The sequence below is a fragment of the Salvelinus sp. IW2-2015 genome, linkage group LG14, assembly GCF_002910315.2.
Source record: "Salvelinus sp. IW2-2015 linkage group LG14, ASM291031v2, whole genome shotgun sequence".
Classification (NCBI taxonomy): domain Eukaryota; kingdom Metazoa; phylum Chordata; class Actinopteri; order Salmoniformes; family Salmonidae; genus Salvelinus; species Salvelinus sp. IW2-2015.
Genome location: NC_036854.1, coordinates 7949539 through 7968485, shown reverse-complemented (window position 1 = coordinate 7968485; position 18947 = coordinate 7949539). Strand labels below are relative to the sequence as shown.

At 45.5% G+C, this 18947-nt stretch overlaps 1 protein-coding gene across 1 annotated transcript in view; it reads left to right on the top strand.

Moving 5' to 3' along the window:
* The window catches only part of LOC111972771 (pleckstrin homology domain-containing family G member 1), a 62752-nt gene extending 44398 nt beyond the window's left edge, over positions 1 to 18354 (top strand). The window contains 14 exon segments of the mRNA XM_023999843.1: positions 1714 to 1792; positions 1794 to 1838; positions 1840 to 1866; positions 2237 to 2368; positions 3476 to 3658; positions 3791 to 3886; positions 4595 to 4681; positions 5121 to 5154; positions 5270 to 5362; positions 5473 to 5531; positions 6878 to 7069; positions 7256 to 7378; positions 7533 to 9444; positions 14811 to 18354. Of these exon segments, the coding sequence (XP_023855611.1) occupies positions 1714 to 1792; positions 1794 to 1838; positions 1840 to 1866; positions 2237 to 2368; positions 3476 to 3658; positions 3791 to 3886; positions 4595 to 4681; positions 5121 to 5154; positions 5270 to 5362; positions 5473 to 5531; positions 6878 to 7069; positions 7256 to 7378; positions 7533 to 9444; positions 14811 to 15835 (4087 nt within the window). The 3' untranslated portion in view covers positions 15836 to 18354.
* Positions 18355 to 18947: the final 593 nt, after the last annotated feature.

The following is an 18947-nucleotide window of genomic DNA, read 5'->3' as shown; positions in this document are numbered from 1 at the left end:
ACACACACACACACACACACACACACACACACACACACACACACATACAGTGCATTCGGAAAGCATTCAGACCTCTTTACTTTTTTCATTTATTTTTTTTAGCCCTTTTTCTCCCTGATTTCATGGTATCCAATTGGTAGTTACAGTCTTGTCTTATCGCTGCAACTCCTGTACGGACTCGGGAGAGACGAAGGTCGAGAGCCGTGCGTCCTCCGAAACACAACCCAACCGAGCCGTACTGCTTCTAGACACAATGTCCACTTAACCCGGAAGCCAGCCGCACCATTGTGTCAGAGGAAACACCGTGCACCTGGTGACCGTGTCAGCGTGCATTGCACCTGGCCTGCCACAGGAGTCGCTAGTGCGCGATGGGACAAGGACATCCCTGCCAAACCCTCCCCTAACCCGGCCGACACTGGGCCAATGGTGAGCCGCCCCATGGGTTTCCCGGTCACGGCCAGCTGCGACAGAGCCTGGACTCGAACCCAGAATCTCTAGTGGCACAGCCTTAGACCACTGCGCCACTCGGGAGGCCCTAGACCCCTTGACTTTTCCCATATTTTGTTACATTACAGCCTTATTCTCTAATGGAGGAAATCGTTTTCCCCCCTCATCAATCTACACACAATACCCCATAAAAAGTATTTTTACATTTTTGCAAATTTATGAAAGAAAAGAAACACATTTACGTAAGTATTCACACCCTTTACTCAGTTCTTTGTTGAAGCACATTTGGCAGCGATTACAGCCTCGAGTCTCTTGGGTATGATGCTACAAGCTTAGCACACCTGTATTTGGAGAGTTTATCCCATTCTTCTCTGCAGATCCTCTCAAGCTCTGTCAGGTTGGATGGGGAGTGTCTCTGCACAGCTATTGTCAGGTCCCCCCAGAGATGTTCGATCATGTTCAGGTCTGTGCTCTGGCTGGGCCACTCAAGGACATTGAGACTTGTCCTGAAGCCACTCCTGTGTGGTCTTAGCTGTGTGCTTAGATTTATTGTCCTGTTGGAAGGTGAACCTTCGGCCCAATTGGAGGTCCGGAGCGCTCTGGAGCAGGTTTTCATCAAGGATCTCTCTGTACATCGTTCATCTTTCCCTCGATCCTGACTAGTCTCCCAGTCCCTGCCGCTGAAAAACATCCCCACAGCATGATGCTGCCACCACCATGCTTCGCCGTAGGGATGGTGCCAGGTTTCAATATTGGTTTCATCAGACCAGAGAATCTTGTTTCTCATGGTCTGAGAGTCCTTTAGGTGCCTTTTGACATACTCCAAACGGGCTGTCATGTGCCTTTTTACTGAGGAGTGGCTTCCGTCTGGCCACTACCATAAATGCCTGAATCTTGGTCACCTACCTGACCAAGGCCCTTCTCCCCCGATTGCTCAGTTTGGCCGGCTCTAGGAAGAGTCTTGGTTTTTCCAAACGTCTTCCATTTTAAGAATGATTAAGGCCACTCTGTTCTTGGGGACCTTCAATGCTGCAGAAGTTTTTTGGTACCCTTCCCTAGATCTGTACCTCAACACAATCCATCTACTTACAAACACTCTGACCTTAAATGGGCCTTTACATGACCTTGCACTGTTCCCTTAGACAGGACTGTGTCTGTGGGATCTGTCATTCTGTATTTTAATTGGGCTACAATATCTGTCATTGTTTCCTAGGATTTATATCATATTTTATTTTTCCTTCTCTCCCTCCATCTCTCTCTCTGCAGGTCAGTGGCTGTGTTGACTGAGTGTATGAGGAATAAGGCAATGGCCAAGTTTTTCCGGGAACGTCAGGAATCTCTGAAGACACTCCCTGCCTCTGGGCTCCTACCTGCTCAAGCCAGTGCCGAGGGATCCTCAAGTACCACCTACTGCTGCACGTCAGTAATACACCTAAGACACACACACACACACACACACACACACACACACACAACACACACACACACACACACACACCACACACCACAACACACAACACACACACACACACACACACACTGACACCTACATCACACTAGCAAAACCCCACATAAGCCTAACACTCAGACCACAAAGAACTGTGTGTACGGTAATATACTGTATGTAAAGTTAGCCACCAGTCTATTTTTGAACAAGCTAACCCTACTGCCAAGAAATACCGGGCCAACATAGCTGGCTACTGCAGAAACAGATGGTACCCAGTCTAACGTACAGCTATCCGTGTACATTACCCACTCTAACACTGGGTGTGTTTTCTGTCCCCTGTAGGAGATAGCCAACCACCTGGAGAAGGACACAGAGACATATGAGGTGGTGCAGGAGGCCATAGACACCATGCAGAGAGTGGCCTGGCACATCAACGACATGAAGAGGAAACACGAACACGCCGTCAGGCTGCAGGTAAGATTACACTTGCAAATGAACATGCTCACACACATATACACATGCACACATTCTCACACATACCTGCATATGCAGTCAGGATTTTTACTATAGTCTGGTCATGGCAATAGATTTATGTAGAGCAGGTACAAACACACACACACCTGCCATGTTACAAGTTGGCGAACACACACACACACACCTGTCATGTTATAAGTTGGTCAACACACACACACCTGTCATGTTATAAGTTGGTCAACACACACATTTATTCTGCTCCAACAAAGTACATTTGGAATAGTCTGCATCTTAATGGTTTGAATTAGACTGACATTAGTGGCTGTCCACATATCCTACCATTGTTTCCCTAGCTTTCACCAGTCTAGGCTGCTTCCCGAATGGCATGCTATTCCCTACATAGTGCACTACTTTTTATTAAAGCCCTATGGGCCCTGGTCAAAAGTAGTGCACTATATAGGGAATAGTGTTCCATTTGGGACGTAGACTCCGTCTGTCTCCGCTAGGTTATGCAAGACATTGTTTTCCAGGGCTAATGATGGCCTTGCATAACACAGCCGGCAGATAAAAGAGAAAGTAGCTTAATTCAGTGGGGAGGAGGATGATCAGATGAGTGAAGGAATGTGTGTGGAAGTATTTACTTAGGATCTGAGGAAGAGTGCTTAGCTGACCTGTCTAATTCTCTCTGTCCTTTTTTGTCTCGCTCCTCTCCTTCCTCTGTTCTTTTCTTCCTCTCTTCTCCTCCTTCTCATGTCCTTTCCTGTTCTTCTCTTGTTCTCTCACCTGTTTCTCTTAACTCATTCTCATCCTATTCCTCTCTCTCTTTCCCACTCTCCCACCTCTCCTCCTCCGCTCTCTTGCTCTCTCTCTTTCCCTCGCCCTCTCACATACTCTTCCCCCTGTCCTACTCACTCACTCACTCACTCACTCACTCACTCACTCACTCACTCACTCACTCACTCACTCACTCACTCACTCACTCACTCACTCACTCACTCACTCACTCACTCACTCACTCACTCACTCACTCCACTCCCTCACTCACTCACTCCTCTCCCTCACTCCCTCTCCTCTTCCTCCTCCCTCTCTTCCCTCCCCCTCTCTCAGGAGATCCAGAGTCTGCTGACCAACTGGAAGGGGCCTGATCTGATTGGCTACGGTGAGCTGGTTCTGGAGGGAACATTCCGTCTGCAGCGGGCCAAGAACGAGCGCACACTCTTTCTGTTCGACAAACTGCTGCTGGTCACCAAGAAACGCGAGGAGGCGTTCACCTACAAAGCCCACATCCTAGTCAGTCACAACACTAATGCTAAAATATTTGACAGAAAATACCTCCCAAAACTTCCTAAGGTGTAGCAGTCTTTATACTTCTAAACCAAAGTGAGACTAACCATAATACTAACCATGTCTCCGTCATTATAGTGTTGTAACCTGATGTTGGTGGAAATCATTCCGAAGGAGCCACTCAGCTTCAGTGTGTTCCACTACAAGAACCCCAAACTACAGCACACCGTACTGGTAAAGTGAAACTACACCCCACAAACCAAAATTACAGCATATTCAACAGTCGATTTTACAGCATAGAGTAAAAGTAGCCTGTGCTATCCCACCAAGCTTTGCCAAGCCCACCCCTCCTACGTGCCCAGACATGTTGAATGAGAAGGGCTTGTTGTTTCTCAACATAAGTGTTTTGGAAGGGACTTCAAACACCACCATAATCTGTTTTATGTAACAACACATAAAAGAGTGGAAGGGCATATCCCATTGTTGTTATGGGTTTGTCATGGTCATCTTATACTTCGTTTAAAGCTAGAATCCTTAATTGAAACAATTTCTCCCCGCTCCTGTTTTGCTAAAAAGCTAAGGGATGGGCCTGGAGAAATGTAACCACTCTCAAATTCATAGAGCTATGTATGCAAGGACTGACCATCCATTATATCAAATTAATAGTTTTAACCATGTTTGGAGGCTATACAGTGTTTTGTTTACATTTGTTGTTTACAAACATTGAAATAAAACAAGCTTATATATTGTGTTCTAATGGGGTCCGACTGTTGAACTAAGCTTATGAGGCATTTAGAAGTTATATTCTTCAAGAATAAATGGATATATATCATTAATTTATAAGTACCAAAATGAATGTCGCAACTAAGGATTCAAAATTTAAAGTCTAGTTTAATGTCTCTCTCCTTTTATCCTCTCTGTTGTGCTGTGTTCCGCCCCCAGGCCAAGTCTCAGCAGGACAAACGCATGTGGATCCTACACCTGAAGAGACTCATACTTGAAAACCACCCGGCTAAAATCCCAGCCAAGGTGAGACACGGAGCAAACAATGTGTGTCCTCACTAAGGACATTAACACAACCTTGAGTGGGAGGAGGTGGAATGGTCTCACTCTCCCTCTTTCATTTTCGATCACCCCTCTCGCTCTGTCTTCCTCTCCTCCTCTCTCTTTCACTTTCTCTCTCTCTCCATTTTTTTCTCTCTTTCTTCTCTCCACCTCTCTTTGGCTCTGGTTAAAATGGAAAATGATGCTTTTGTCTGGGGGAAATCCTTGAGAGGGTTCATAGTAATTACATGAAAGGGATCTCTTGTTAAACTTGATGCTTGTAAAGTAGTCCGCTTCTGTTGGAAAAGACTACTGTCTGGTGCCATCTAGTGTCTGGTACCCCCATATCTTCAACTTCAATTATAGGCTTGCTGAATTCTGTAATATGGCGCTCACTTTAGTGTTTTTTTCATCTGTTTTTCAGGCCAAGCAGGCCATTTTGGAGATGGATGTTATGCGTAAGTATCCATTTGACATTGGTTGAAGCCTCTTGTGACTATTGTCAGATCATTAAGTTTGTTGGAGTTTATTTGGGTGCTTGATAACATTCCCTCTCTCCTCTGTCCTCTCCAGACCACCCAGGGTTCCACTACAGTCCTGACGGGGACAAGAGGAGCCCCCACACCAAGGAGGGCTCCACCACTCGACGGGTCCGCAGGAAGTCAGGTGAGAAACAGGAGGGACAGGAACAAGGTACTGTAAATGATCAGTGCTGATGCCAATGGACTGGGCCAGTTTCTCTGACTATGTGACATGTCCTGTCTGTCTCTCCTCAGAGCCTCTGTCCAAGTTACTGAAGAACGCTAAACATGGTGTCAAGGAAGATGGCTCAAAGGTCAGCTTAAACCCACATTAGTAATTTATGGATGGTGACACGATGCTACAGTTACACAAAGAAACAGTGTTATATCCATATAGATCCTATTAAATGAATAGAGGGGCTATGTCATGAACAATCAAAAGTTCCAGAATGGTATGATAATGGGTGCCATTGTGGTCAAGGAGAAATTCTTGTCTTAACATGCTGTCTAGACCGGCTGTTGATTTTGTCCATCCATATCAGACGCGATCAGGACATGCATGTTGAAATATCAAAACAAACTCTGAACCAACTATATTAATTTATTAACTGTATTAACTTGCTGTTGTTAGCTAATTTGTCCTGGGATATAAACACTGTTGTTATTTAACCTGAAATGCACAAGGTTATTTTACTCCGACAATGAATCCACAGATAAAAGGGTAAACCGAGTTATCCTCTCCTCCTCCAGTCTTCTTCGTCTTCTTGTTCTTGTTCTTCTTTGGACTTTATATGGTGGTTGGCAACCAAATTTAAGGTGCATTACCACCACCAACTGGACTGTGGACCTCAGTTCATCTTACAATCACCCACGTGGGTATACAGTATACTCCTAAAAACCAATGAGGAGATGGGAGAGGCGGGACTTGCAGCGCATCACAAATAGAACCAAGTTCTATTTTAGCGCCTGGCTACGCAGACGCTGGAGAGCAGTTTGGATGCAATGATTGAATAACATGTAAATGTATTTAGCAACGCGACACAAGCGGTGTGTTCAGCATGTGATATCAGTAACTGTGTAACACAATTATTGTAAACCTAAAATATTGTCGTATAATTATAAATAGTTTATACTGGTTTTATATACATTTATGTATAAATAGTCTCTAAAATATATGTAAACAGACTGTAAATGTGTGTTTTTATGGAAAGCTGTTTTTTGGATTTACAACTTGTCTAAGTCCTATCATCAACAGCTTTCAGCCAGTGAATGGCTATGGATTGACTGCGTTGTTTGTATGGAATGTTGGCATATTGGCAGTTAATTTGAAACATTTATGGAATCATTCAACTTAAACTGGCTGGCTAGCTTGCTAGCAAACATACAGTGCAGATAATCTTAAAATTCATTGTTTTACGCTATATCTTATCACAGCACTGGCTGACCATGGCTGACCAGCTCCCTGACCAAAATGGCTGAACTTTTATACTGTCATAAGAAGGTTCATGTCCATCTTAGTATTATCATTCCTAATTCTATGATTATATCCCCATAATAGAGTAACATTTTCAGATAGTTTAGGTGTTATTTGCAACGGTTGCTACACTCTTCAATCACGCACACATTTAACACTCTCTGGCTTATCACCCTCTCTCTGTAGCGGACGAGTCTGGGTGCCACCCTGCTCTCCCCCGTGTCCCAGCTGGCTCTGGGCACTATTGGTCGTAGCCGCAGCCTGGTCAACCAATCACAGGAGTCCCTGGACCCTGGCGACCATTTTGACCATAGCGACAGGGAGGACGGGGAGGAGCCACACCAGCAGGATGCCGACGATGAGGACGACAGTGGCCTGGTGAGTCTCTCCTACCTACCCACAATGCATCAGTTTGACCTTTGAACAACTTTCTCCTCATTCAAGTTTATCAGATTTGCCTGATTTGATTTTGATCCTTAGCCCCTTGCTCTAGCCTATTTGCAGGTAAGAAGGGATTAGATAGGTAAAGGCATGTTAATTACACAATTTTCTAACTGTGTGCAGGGTGGGGGAAAGAGGCTGCGAGTCCCAGAGAAGTCTAGCAGGAAGAAGTTGAACCAACAGGCGTCTATGGACAGCAGCATCGACCAATGGAAGACCTTCAACATGAGCGCCTCAGACCTACAGGTGACTGACCCTAACAGTGTGATGTGAATGACTAGTAGGAATAGTTGTGTACAGGACTTAACGCAAATGTAATAAAGTTATCGCTAGTACATCTACATTTGCACATTTACAAAATAATGTAATTTACCCTCCCTCCATCTCTCCTTCTCTCCAGAGGGCTAACAAATCTCTTCAGGGAGGTCACCACCCTCCTCTCCTCAGGACGCCCCGTGTGATAGAGGAACCTCCGGACACCCATGTCCCCTCCATGCTGGTCCCAGGGGGTGACCCCCAGACGGTGGGGAACATCTGGGCGGACCACCGTGTCCGCAGAGCCATGTTCCCTACGCGTCAGCGCACCATGAACCCCGACGAGGAGGAAGAGGACATCTACCAGATGTTTGTCCCCACCGAACCTGGCGGGCAAGAACTAGAACCACTTCCTGTTAGGTTAGAGGTCACGTCGTCTCCCAGCAAGACCCAGGGACGACCCTGCAGCTGGCACATGGAGCAGGTTCCCACGGTGCAGATAGACCCTCCATCCACCGGGGACAGCAGAGTGCTGCGGAGAGCCAGCAGCGTGGGGGAGAAACAGACTGGCGGCCGACAGAGCCCCCCTGGTCAGGATGATGACCAGGAAGGGATGACCCATGCCGAATCATCCAGCAACGACATCTCGGGATCGTCGTCGGCCGAGCAGCTGACAATAGACGACATAGAGAACATTTACGACAACATCAGCTATGAGGACCTGAAGAGCATGGGGCTGATCAGGAGGGAGCAGGAGGGTCGTGGGGCCCAAAGAGAGGCCCCTAGAGACACACAGTGCCCTGGGGCTCTAAACTCAGGGGTCACTGGGAGTATTACAGAGCCTCTCATGGAGCCAGACTGCTTGTCTGACAGTAACCACTCCTCCACTGTCCAGGAGGGGGTGCCATTTGGGACGTGTGCCCTGAAGATCGTGGAGGAGGAGAACATCTATGATACTATCTGCTTTAGGCCGCCCCCAGCCAAGGTTGACAGGGATGGGGACAGACCTGTACAGGAGAGGGACAGTCTGTTGCCGTCTGCCTCTGAGCCTGACCTGATGGGCTGTGAGAGCCTGGGGGGCTTCGTGTCTGAGGAGAGCCTACATTTTGGGGAGGACGAGAGGACGGAGGATAACTCCCATCCAGTCCACGGCACCTCCGAACCGGACTACTACTCCTCATCCGCCTCGGAAACGTTCTCCCAACGTTCCCACACCGGTGACCAGATGTCGGAGCAGGTGGACGAGATCTGGAACGATTTGGAAAACTACATCAAGAAGAACGAGAAGAAAGCGGACCGCCTTCCCGCCGCATTTCCCGTGAGTGCCAGTGAGGCCCCCAAGACCTCGTCGGTCAAGAGCAGCCCCAAAAAGAACAGCTCCCAAAAACACAGCTCCCCTACCAAGAGCCCCCCAGCCCGCAATCCCAACCCCCCCACTGTGTCCCCCACTCACCAATTCACCATCCCCATCCCCATCCTCAACTTCCCAGAGCTGCTCAGAGAGGCTACCTTTGAAGATGAAGATCATTACCCCTCCCCCTCTCCCCTCACTCCCCCGTCCCTCCCCCTCCCTGCCTTCCCAGACCCTGCCTCTTCCGGGACAGTCAAGACCATCCGTAACAGACTGGCCCGCCTCAGCAGTGGCAGCTTCCGTCTGGAGGATGATGATGAGCTGGGGGATCTGCCCCAACGGGACCCCAGCCAAAGGGACCCCTCCATCAGGGACCTCCACAGCCTGTTCCCTGGAGAGCTGGCTGGGCTGGGGGGTCTGGACTCCCCCCTGGCCTCCTCTTCTCTCCTTCCGGGGGACTCAGTGGACAGCTTCTCCCAGGAGCTCATGGACAAGACCAAGAACCGTGTGTTCTTGATGGCACGCCAATACAGCCAGAAGATCAAGAAGGCCAACCAGCTGCTCCGCATGAAGAGCATGGACCCCGGCGACATGGGGTCAGGAGGACGCAACAGGGAGGAGAAGAAGCAGCAGAAAGACCTGGAGAAGAAGCAGAAAGACCTGGCAGCCATTTTGGAGGATAAGAAGCAAGGCGGCGCTGCCATAGGTAACAAACACAATCAGTAGTTGCTTATATAGTCATGATATGTACATCTAACTACAGTCAGGTCAATAATTATTGGCACCCTTGATAAAGATGAGCAAAAAAGACTATATATAATTAATACAAATACTGAGCTATATTGCATGCAAAATGTAAATAAAAAATACATTATTTTATACTAACAATTGCTCAGAGAAATAGATTTTGTTTAACAAGTAATAAAAACAATGTAAAAAAAGATAGTGGTGTAAAGGATTGGCAGCCTGTTTCCAGTACTCCATACCCTCGCCAAGATAATGACACGGACATTTTCTACACCGTTTTTTTATGAGATTGAAGAAAACATTGGGAGGGATCTTAGACCATTGTTCCATGCAGACTATTTCCAGATCCTTGATATTTATTATTATTATTTAAATTTTTAATATATTTTTAACCTTGATTTAACTAGGTAAGTCAGTTAAGAACAAATTCTTATTTACAATGACAGCTTACCAAAAGGCGTCCTGCGGGGACGGGGGCTGGGATTAAAAAATTGAAATATAAATAAAATATAGGACAAAACAAACATCACGACAAGAGAGACACTACAACACTACATAATGAGAGACCTAAGACGACAACATAGCATGGCAGCAACACATGACAACACAGCATGGTAGCAACACAACATGGCAACAACTTGGTAGCAACACAACATGGTACAAACATTATTGGGCATAGACAACAGCACAAAGGGCAAGAAGGTAGAGATAACAATACATCACGCGAAGCAGCCACAACTGTCAGTAAGAGTGTCCATGATTGAGTCTTTGAATGAAGAGATGGAGATTAAACTGTCCAGTTTGAGTGTGTATTGCAGCTCATTCCAGTCGCTAGCTGCAGCGAACTGAAAAGAGGAGCGACCCAGGGATGTGTGCGCTTTGGGGACCTTCAACAGAATGTGACTGGCAGAACGGGTGTTGTATGTGAAGGATGAGGGCTGCAGTAGGTATCTCAGATAGGGGGGAGTGAGGCCTAAGAGGGTTTTATAAATAAGTTTCAACCAGTGGGTCTTGCGACGGGTATACAGAGATGACCAGTTTACAGAGGAGTATAGTGATGTGTCCTATAAGGAGCATTGGTGGAAAATCTGATGGCCGAATGGTAAAGAACATCTAGCCGCTCGAGAGCACCCTTACCTGCCGATCTATAAATTATGCAATCTAGCATGGGTAAAATGGTAATCTGAATCAGGGTTAGCTGGGGTGAAAGAGGAGTGATTACGATAGAGGAAACCAAGTCTAGATTTAACTTCAGCCTGCAGCTGTGATATGTGCTGAGAGAAGGACAGTACTGTCTAGCCATACTCCCGAGTACTTTTATGAGGTGAATACCTCGAGCTCTAAACCAAGGTGAGGCAAAGTATGGCCCGCAGGTAGTTAGTCTTGTCCCATCACTGCAACTCCCGTATGGACTTGGGAGAGGCAAAGATTGAGAGCCGTACGTCCCCCGAAACATGACCCAGCCAAGCCGCACTGCTTCTTGACACAATGCCTGCTTAATCCGGAAGCCAGCCGCACCAATGTGTCGGAGGAAACACCGTACACCTGGCGACAGTGTCAGCATGCATGCGCCCGGCCCGCCACAGGAGTCGCTAGAGCGCGAGGAAATCTCGGCCTGCCAAACCCTCTCCTAACCCGGACAACGCTGGGCCAATTGTGCCCCGCCTCATGGGTCTCCCAATCACGGCCAGCTGTGGCTGGGATCGAACCCGGGTCTGTAGTAACGCCTCAAGCACTGCGATGCAGTGCCTTAGACTGCTGCGCCACTCCGGAAGCCTCTGCAAATTGATTTTAACAAACAATTGGTCACCAAAAAAATGCATCCCTCCATTGAATTTCAAAATCCCGATATGGCCCTCGAGCCCAAAAAATTGACCACCCCTGCTCTAAAGTCTCAGAGGTAGTAATCACACCTGTGTCAAGAGGGGCATTCTTCTTACCAAAGAGAAACCTAGTTGGACACTTACCAGAGAAAGCTAGTTGGACAATAAGAAAGTTTTGTTGTAGAGCGTTTAACACAAAATCCAGGGAGGGGCCAGCTGAATATAAGACTGTATCATCTTCATATAAATGGATGAGAGAGCTTCCTACTGCCTGAGCTATGTTGTTAATGTAAATTGAGAAGAGCATGGGGCCTAGGAGCATGGGGTACTCCCTTGGTGACAGGCAGTGGCTGAGACAGCAGATATTCTGACTTTTTACACTGCACTCTGAGAGAGGTCGTTAACAAACCAGGCCTTAGACCCCTCAGAGACACCAAAACTCCTTAGCCGGCACACAAGAATGGAATGGTCTACCGTAATCAAAAGCTTTGGCCAAGTCAATAAAAATAGCAGCACAACATTGCTTAGAATCAAGGGTAATGGTGACATCATTGAGGACCTTTAAGGACACATCCTTAACCTGAGCAGAAACCAGATTTCATACCAGAGAGAATACTATAGACATCAAGAAAGCCAGTCAGTTGATTATTGACAAGTTTTTCCAACACTTTTGATAAACTGGGCAAAATAGAAATTGGCCTATAACAGTTAGGATCAGCTTGATCAGAGATGGGCTTGGTGATGATAGGGGCAGCAACCTTAAAGAAGAAAACCATGTTTTTTGGGGGTCAAGTTTAAGGAGCTCCTTTAGCACCTCGGACTCAGTGACCAACTGCAGGGAGAAACTTTGTAGCGCGGCATGGGAAAAAGAGGGAGGAGCATTGGGGCTAGACGCATTAGAAAGGGGTGGGAGATGAGGAAATGTTGAACGGGCAAAGAGGCATGGCTGAGTCAAATAGGAATCCTGAATTAATGAAGTGGTGATTAAAGAGCTCAGCCATGTGCTCCTTGTCAGTAACAACCACATCATCAACATTAAGGGACATGGACAGCCGTGAGAAGGAGGGTTTATTCTCCAGGTCTTTAACCGTTTTCCAGAACTTCTTGGGGTTAGACCCATGGAGAGAACTGCTCCTTAAAGTAACTAACTTTGGCCTTGCGATAAGCCTGAATGCACTTATTTGCCTGAACGAGAGCCAATCAGCCTGAGTATGTGTGTGCCGAGTCTTTCTCCAAAGGGAATTCTTGAGGTGGAGTAACTCTGCAAGATCACAGTCGAACCAGGGGTTGACCCTGTTTTTTATGGGGCGTGTTTGTTAACAACACCACTGAAAATATTTTAAAAGAAGGTCCAAGCGTCTTCAAGCTGGTTCTATATGATTTTACAGAGGCCAGGTTATGAAGGAAGGCTTACTCATGAAAGTTTTTTAGCAAGCATCTATAACAAATCAGGACAGGTTGTTTCACTGAGCAGCCATTACGAACACAGGCTGTAAAACAGTGATCACTAAGGTCATTACAGAAAACACCAGACTGATACCTATCAGGATTATTTGTGAGGATAACATCAAGGATAGTAGCCTTTTCTGGGTGTTTGGAGTCATACCTTGTGGGATTGGTAACAATCTGAGAAAGATTTAGGGAGTCCCATTGCTTTAGGACTTGGTCAGGGGGTTTAAGCATGTCCCAGTTTAGGTCACCTAGCAGGACAAATTCAGACTTAGTGTAAGGGGCCAGGAGAGAGCTTAGGGCAGGTAGGGTACAGGCCGGTGCTGATGGAAGACGATAACACCCAGCAACAGTCAACAAAGAGCTATTCGAAAGTTAAATGCTTAAAACCAGCAAATCAAATTGTTTGTTGACAGACTTGGTGGAGACAACCGAGCACTGAAGGTGTTCCTTGGTAAAGATTGCCACTCTACCACCTTTGGGAGATTTGTCTTGCCGAAAAAGGTTATAACCAGAAAGGTTAACATCAGTGTTCAAAAATTAACCACGTCTCAGTAATGACCAACACATATGGATTGCAGCTGTGAACCCACACTTTCACTTGATCCATTTTAGGTAATAAGCTTCTAATGTTAATGTGCAGAAAACCCAGGCTTTTACGAGAGCAGAAATCAGTGAAGCAGATATCAGAGCACAAATCAGAATTGGGCCTAGCAACAGTAGATGGGCCAGGGTGTACATGCACATTTCCAGATATCATCAGCAGTAATATAATCAGGGCACGGCAGAGAACAGGGAGAGCTCTGCAGTGATGATTTATGACATTTGAATGTGCATTAGATGGCAACAAGATCATATTGTACAGCAATTTCATCAGGTAACATGAATACAAAGTGGTGGTTAGAATAGGATGGGAGGCCAAGAGTCTGTGTAATCAATAGAGAGTCAGAGTACCGAGTGTGGGAATAAACATAGTCTGTCCCACGGTTGGGTAAACAAGCAAGTTCATAGTCATCAAAGCATGCAGGAGTCATAAGGCAAATAGCATAAAGCACAAGAAAACAATATAACGGCTTGGGGCTAGCCATTGTAAGTTCAGAGTCACTCCCCAACAGTGCGTGTGTGCTGGAGGCGAGCAAAGGCTCAGGAGAGAGTGGGTAGTGTGGCGAGGGTACCTGTACCAGACGGGCAGACGGTGAACAGATCGCCAGGTGGAATCTAAGCAGCAGTGCAGCAGGCAATGGGAGTAGGTGTCACACCCACTTTGGAGAAGCTTTTTTCTGGAGGCAGAATCCTTGTAGAAAATGCCAGGGGATGGTCTCTGAACAGCGGGAGGGGGCTTCAAAGGCCTCTGGATTTGGGTGGGGTAGGCTGTGAGACTCTCCTGCCATGGCTTTGGCCAAGGCTTTGACACCTCTCACTTCACACCACAGTGCTAATTGAAGTTGTATCTGTTCTGTCCTAGCAAGCTTGGTAGCTTATGGACTGCCCTCTTCAATTCAAACCACAGGTTGTTAATGGGATTCAAGGTCGCCATTTGCTTCCAATGGTCCTGGTGCCCTTGTTAAGGTCTACAGCATCAAGAACTTTAGTACCAGGACATTTTAGCCAAAAACCCGGTTGCCTCTGCCAGGAAAACCTGTGGTTTGAATTGAAGAGGCCAGATATTCTGGAAATATTCTGAATGAAGGAATAGTCTAAGATCGTCCCCAATGTGTTTTCCAATCTCATAAAATATTTTTGTAAAATGCTCAGTGTTGTTATCCTCGTAAGGGGAGGGTGCTAGAGTATTGAAAACAGGGGTGCCAATCATTTTTAGAATAGTTTTTATTACTTGTTGAACAAAATGCATTTTTCTGAGCAATTGTATAAAATAATGTATTTCCCAATTTTATACTGTCTTTTTTGCTCATCTTTATCAACGGTGCCAATAATGTTGGACCTGACTGTGTTTGTTTGGTTAATGAAAGGACTAAACATGAATTCTGTGTATTTTATTAAGGTCACTTTCTCCCACTCTCTCTGTCTCTTTCTTTCTCTCTTTCTCTCTCAGGTGCGAGGATAGCCGAGTACTCCCAGCTGTATGACCAGGTGATGTTTAAAGACTCTCCAGGTCAGGGCTCCAGCAGCCCGGGCCCTCCTGGCTCGCACCATGCCCACCCAGGGCTGGCCTCCTCCCCATCCCTGCCTGAGACCTGCTCCTCCCTGGGCCTAGGGCTGGAGGATGACTGGCTCCTCTCCACCTACAGCAACGGGGAGCTGGCCAGCTTTGTGTCAGAGATACGGTCCTCCACCCCCCAGTGCAGGCTCACAGCAGCCTGCTCCGTACCCACCCTAAAGATCCTACCTCCCTCCCCAGAGACCTCACCCACCCAGCGGTGGAGCTCTTGTGTCTCCGCCCCCAGTGAGAAGGAGGAGCATGTGTACAGTTCTATTAAACGACACACCTCCTTTAACTCCGCCTCCTCTTCCTCGTCCTCCTCTAAACCACCTACCAGCCGCTGCCAGTCTATCTGCTCACTGGGCGACCGGCAGCAGGAGAAGGAGAATGACCTTACCGGGTCCAACCGTCGCCCGGCTGTGGTCCAGAGTTCCTCAGAGAGACTCCATGGTCCCAGTAGTCTGGGCCGGGCCGGTCGGCAGAGCAGCCTCCCGGAGCGGTCCAGTTGCGGTCACGGTCACTCTGACCTCACCCTGCAAGACGGTCAGCAGGTGGTGGTCCTGAACCGTGCCTCCGCGCTGAGCATGCTCACAGCCACCCAGAACTACCTAGCCAACTTCAAGGACAATGGAGACGACGATGACGACGATTATGTGGAGATCCGCTCTGAGGATGAGAGCGAGCGGGATCAGGACTGCTCCGGGCAGCGTAACAACGGTGGTGGTGGTGGCTCCAGAGGGCCAGCCCAGACCCAGAGTCTGCCCTGCACCCCGTCGAGGTCCTCCTGTGGGCTGACGGACCGGGAGCGTCTACAGGAGTACCTCTGGGCGGAGCAGCCGGCACAGCAGAACCAGCCCAACATCGTCCAGTCACTCAGAGAGAAGTTCCAATGCCTCAGCTCCAGTAGCTTCGCCTGAGTTGCCATGACCACCCACAACACACCACCATATGAACATACTAGTAGATGTAGTTTAAGCAGGTCTGTAGCTTTGCCTGCCTCATCATGACAACAAATAACACTAAACGGCTGGAGATTTGTTGACAAGGAATGACACACTACATGGTAAATTCAACACACTACTGTACGCACAACACTACACACGACACAGGTCTTTAGCTTTGCCAGAGTCTTCAGGACAAAAAAGTTCCAATATGCATTTTTGCCTGATTCACCGGTACAACGTCACACGCAACTTGCAATACTGCAGCTTTGCCAAAGTCACATGGTCAAATTTCAACATATCACAAAACAACATGCCAAATACTGCACTTGAGTAGTCATGGCAACATACATGTACAGGAACATATTAGTACTACAGAGGCACTACACCGCCACAGCACTTCTTTACAGTCTTCCATGTCAAGCAGATTGACTTCCGTATCTATTTTAGATAAGTTGAAAAATAACTATGAAACGGTCAAAGTTATCATTTTAGCAAACTGGATGATATTGCTGAGTACAACAGTGTGGCAAGGGGCTCAGAGTGTATGGGCTTTACAATCTAAAGGGAAGCATACAGACCATCTTTTAGAGATGTTGGAAATGAGTATTCCATATACTGTACAGATATTTCTGCTAATTTCTGTTATAAATGGTAAGAAATAGATAACTATCCATTAATTCTAACCGTTCCCCCTTCAACAAAAATACTGACATCCCAAAAATGTAATTTGGTACACTGCTGCAGTCTGCCAGCATCTCTTGATGAGGAAATGGCACTGGCTGAATTTGAGTTATGTTGCTGTAATTTGCTCTTTTGAACACCATGTCATTTTAGTTAACAACCACCTAATCAAGGTTTTCAACTTTTGTTTGAGTTACTTTTTAATGGTTGTTTTAGCGTATTTAACTTTCTATAGCTGAGCTTACCCCTTATCAGAGGGATGATCCTATGTGACTAGGTGTCAGTGGTACTGTTTTAACTGTGCATAATACAGTGTCAACCAATTTAACACAATCTGTGCAAGCAGCTTAATGAATTTGCAATTAGCTCAGGATTATAGGCTAGGTATGGACAGTTTATCAGCAATAATATAAAGAGGATCCACGTGCCTTTTTAAACATGGAGCCTCCACACATAGTACCTTGCTGTTCATTAGGTTGAGTATATTTTACATTGGGCTGTGGTGATGTAAAGCAGTAGATAGCCTATACCAGTCTTAATATAATGATTGGGTTTTCTCAACCTGCTCAAACGCCTTGGTCATGACAAGGGGATCATGCTTTAAACAGAAAAATCTTAAAATCAAGAGAAAAGTGTGCTGATATTCAATAAGCAGCCGCGATAGGAGTTATCTATTTATTTTGAATCTGTGTGTCTGAAAATGGTAATAAGTATATTTTAGTCTTCTGCATACACTACGTAGGTTGAGTGGCATAGTGCATCTTAATAGGAAGAACCTAAAATGTTATTTTATCTTATTCATTTTAAAATGTTGTTTCTAAGAGGGACCATGGAGGAGAGCGTTGAATGAGTGCAGTACTGTGTTTTGATGTACATTTCTCTTCAACCTCACAGAATTTCGGGTCAGATTTTTTTGTTTACTTCATGGGACACCCCTCACCTTCACACTACTGATCAGCACCCCACCCCTTCCACTCCCTTTCTAAACACGTTATGCCTGAATATCATCCAATCATCCTGATTCATTAAAATATTCACAATAATGTAATGTTAGGATAGATTGTCACATACATTGAGTTTACTTTTTGTTTTAACTCGGACGTCACTTTACAGTTTCAGTAGTGAGGATCCACACTTATTGAGAATTTGTTTCATGTTTGATCTCATCAATGTCTCCAACTTATGTCTTATTTATTTACAACAACAAAAAACTATTCTTGACCCCCACACATTGCTATTATGAAACACCACAGCCAGTTTGTAAATTAGAATAATAACGTTTATTTATTAAAAGGTTGGCTTCTTGATGAATTTCGGGACACTTTGGATAAAATTTGGTTCATTTGTTTACTGTGAATGTTACAAAAAAATGTAGTTTTGTTTTACGCACTGATTATATTTTCCTTATCAAAATAATAAATGAAAAGTTGGAATGCACAATATCATGGCCTACTGTTCATATCAATGTAAATGTATCCAAAACAACTTAAAAATATGAAGTATGTTTATTTTATTCATTGTATATTTTGTTTCTCATGTTTCACTGGTGGGGATTGTCAACCTTCATTGAAATTGAATTGACTCTTGCACTTTTTATTATTTTTTATTATTTTTTTTAAACATTTGATTTGAAAACACTTTGTAAAGATGTACATTTTAGGAGAGTTATTCTTGTATGCCATAGGTTTGCTATATGATGATTTAATGTTTAAGTTAAGTGTACTGTAATTTTTTTTAACTGCTAGTTGGCATTGCTCGATAAAACAAATGTATTTGAGGTCATAAATAAAAGACAATGTGGGTTTCCGTGACTTGTTGAACAATTATTCACTGATCAAATACACCCATGACTGAAAAACCCATGATTGGGTTGCATGAGAGCTATTCAGAGCATCAACTGACCAATGATATAGACATTATTTTAGCACAAAGACATCCATATAGGCCTAAGCAATACAGTAAGTAAAACAAGTCAGTAATCAAAGACTACTGTTATCAAATTTTATTTGTCACAAACACATGGTTAGCAGATGTTAATGTGAGTGTAGCTAAATGCTTGTGCTTCTAGTTCCGACAATGCACTAATAACCAAGGAGTAATCTAACCTAACAATTTCACAACTACCTTATACACACACAAGTGTATATGTTAGCTGTGAGAACTACAGATTGTATACAAATGACAGCTGGTTATATTTGGCCTCATGGGGATTTTAGGATGAGTTCAAAGTGGATGAATCCCCACCCCCCTGCAGAATCAACTGATATAGAAAACTTACTGGTGACTTGCTGTACTTGTTTTTGGTATGGAAAATGCTTGAGACTACAAGCAAGTGCTACAACACCTGCCAAAGTGAGCTGCTACATTTTTTTCTAATTTAACCTTTATTTCACTAGGCAAGTCA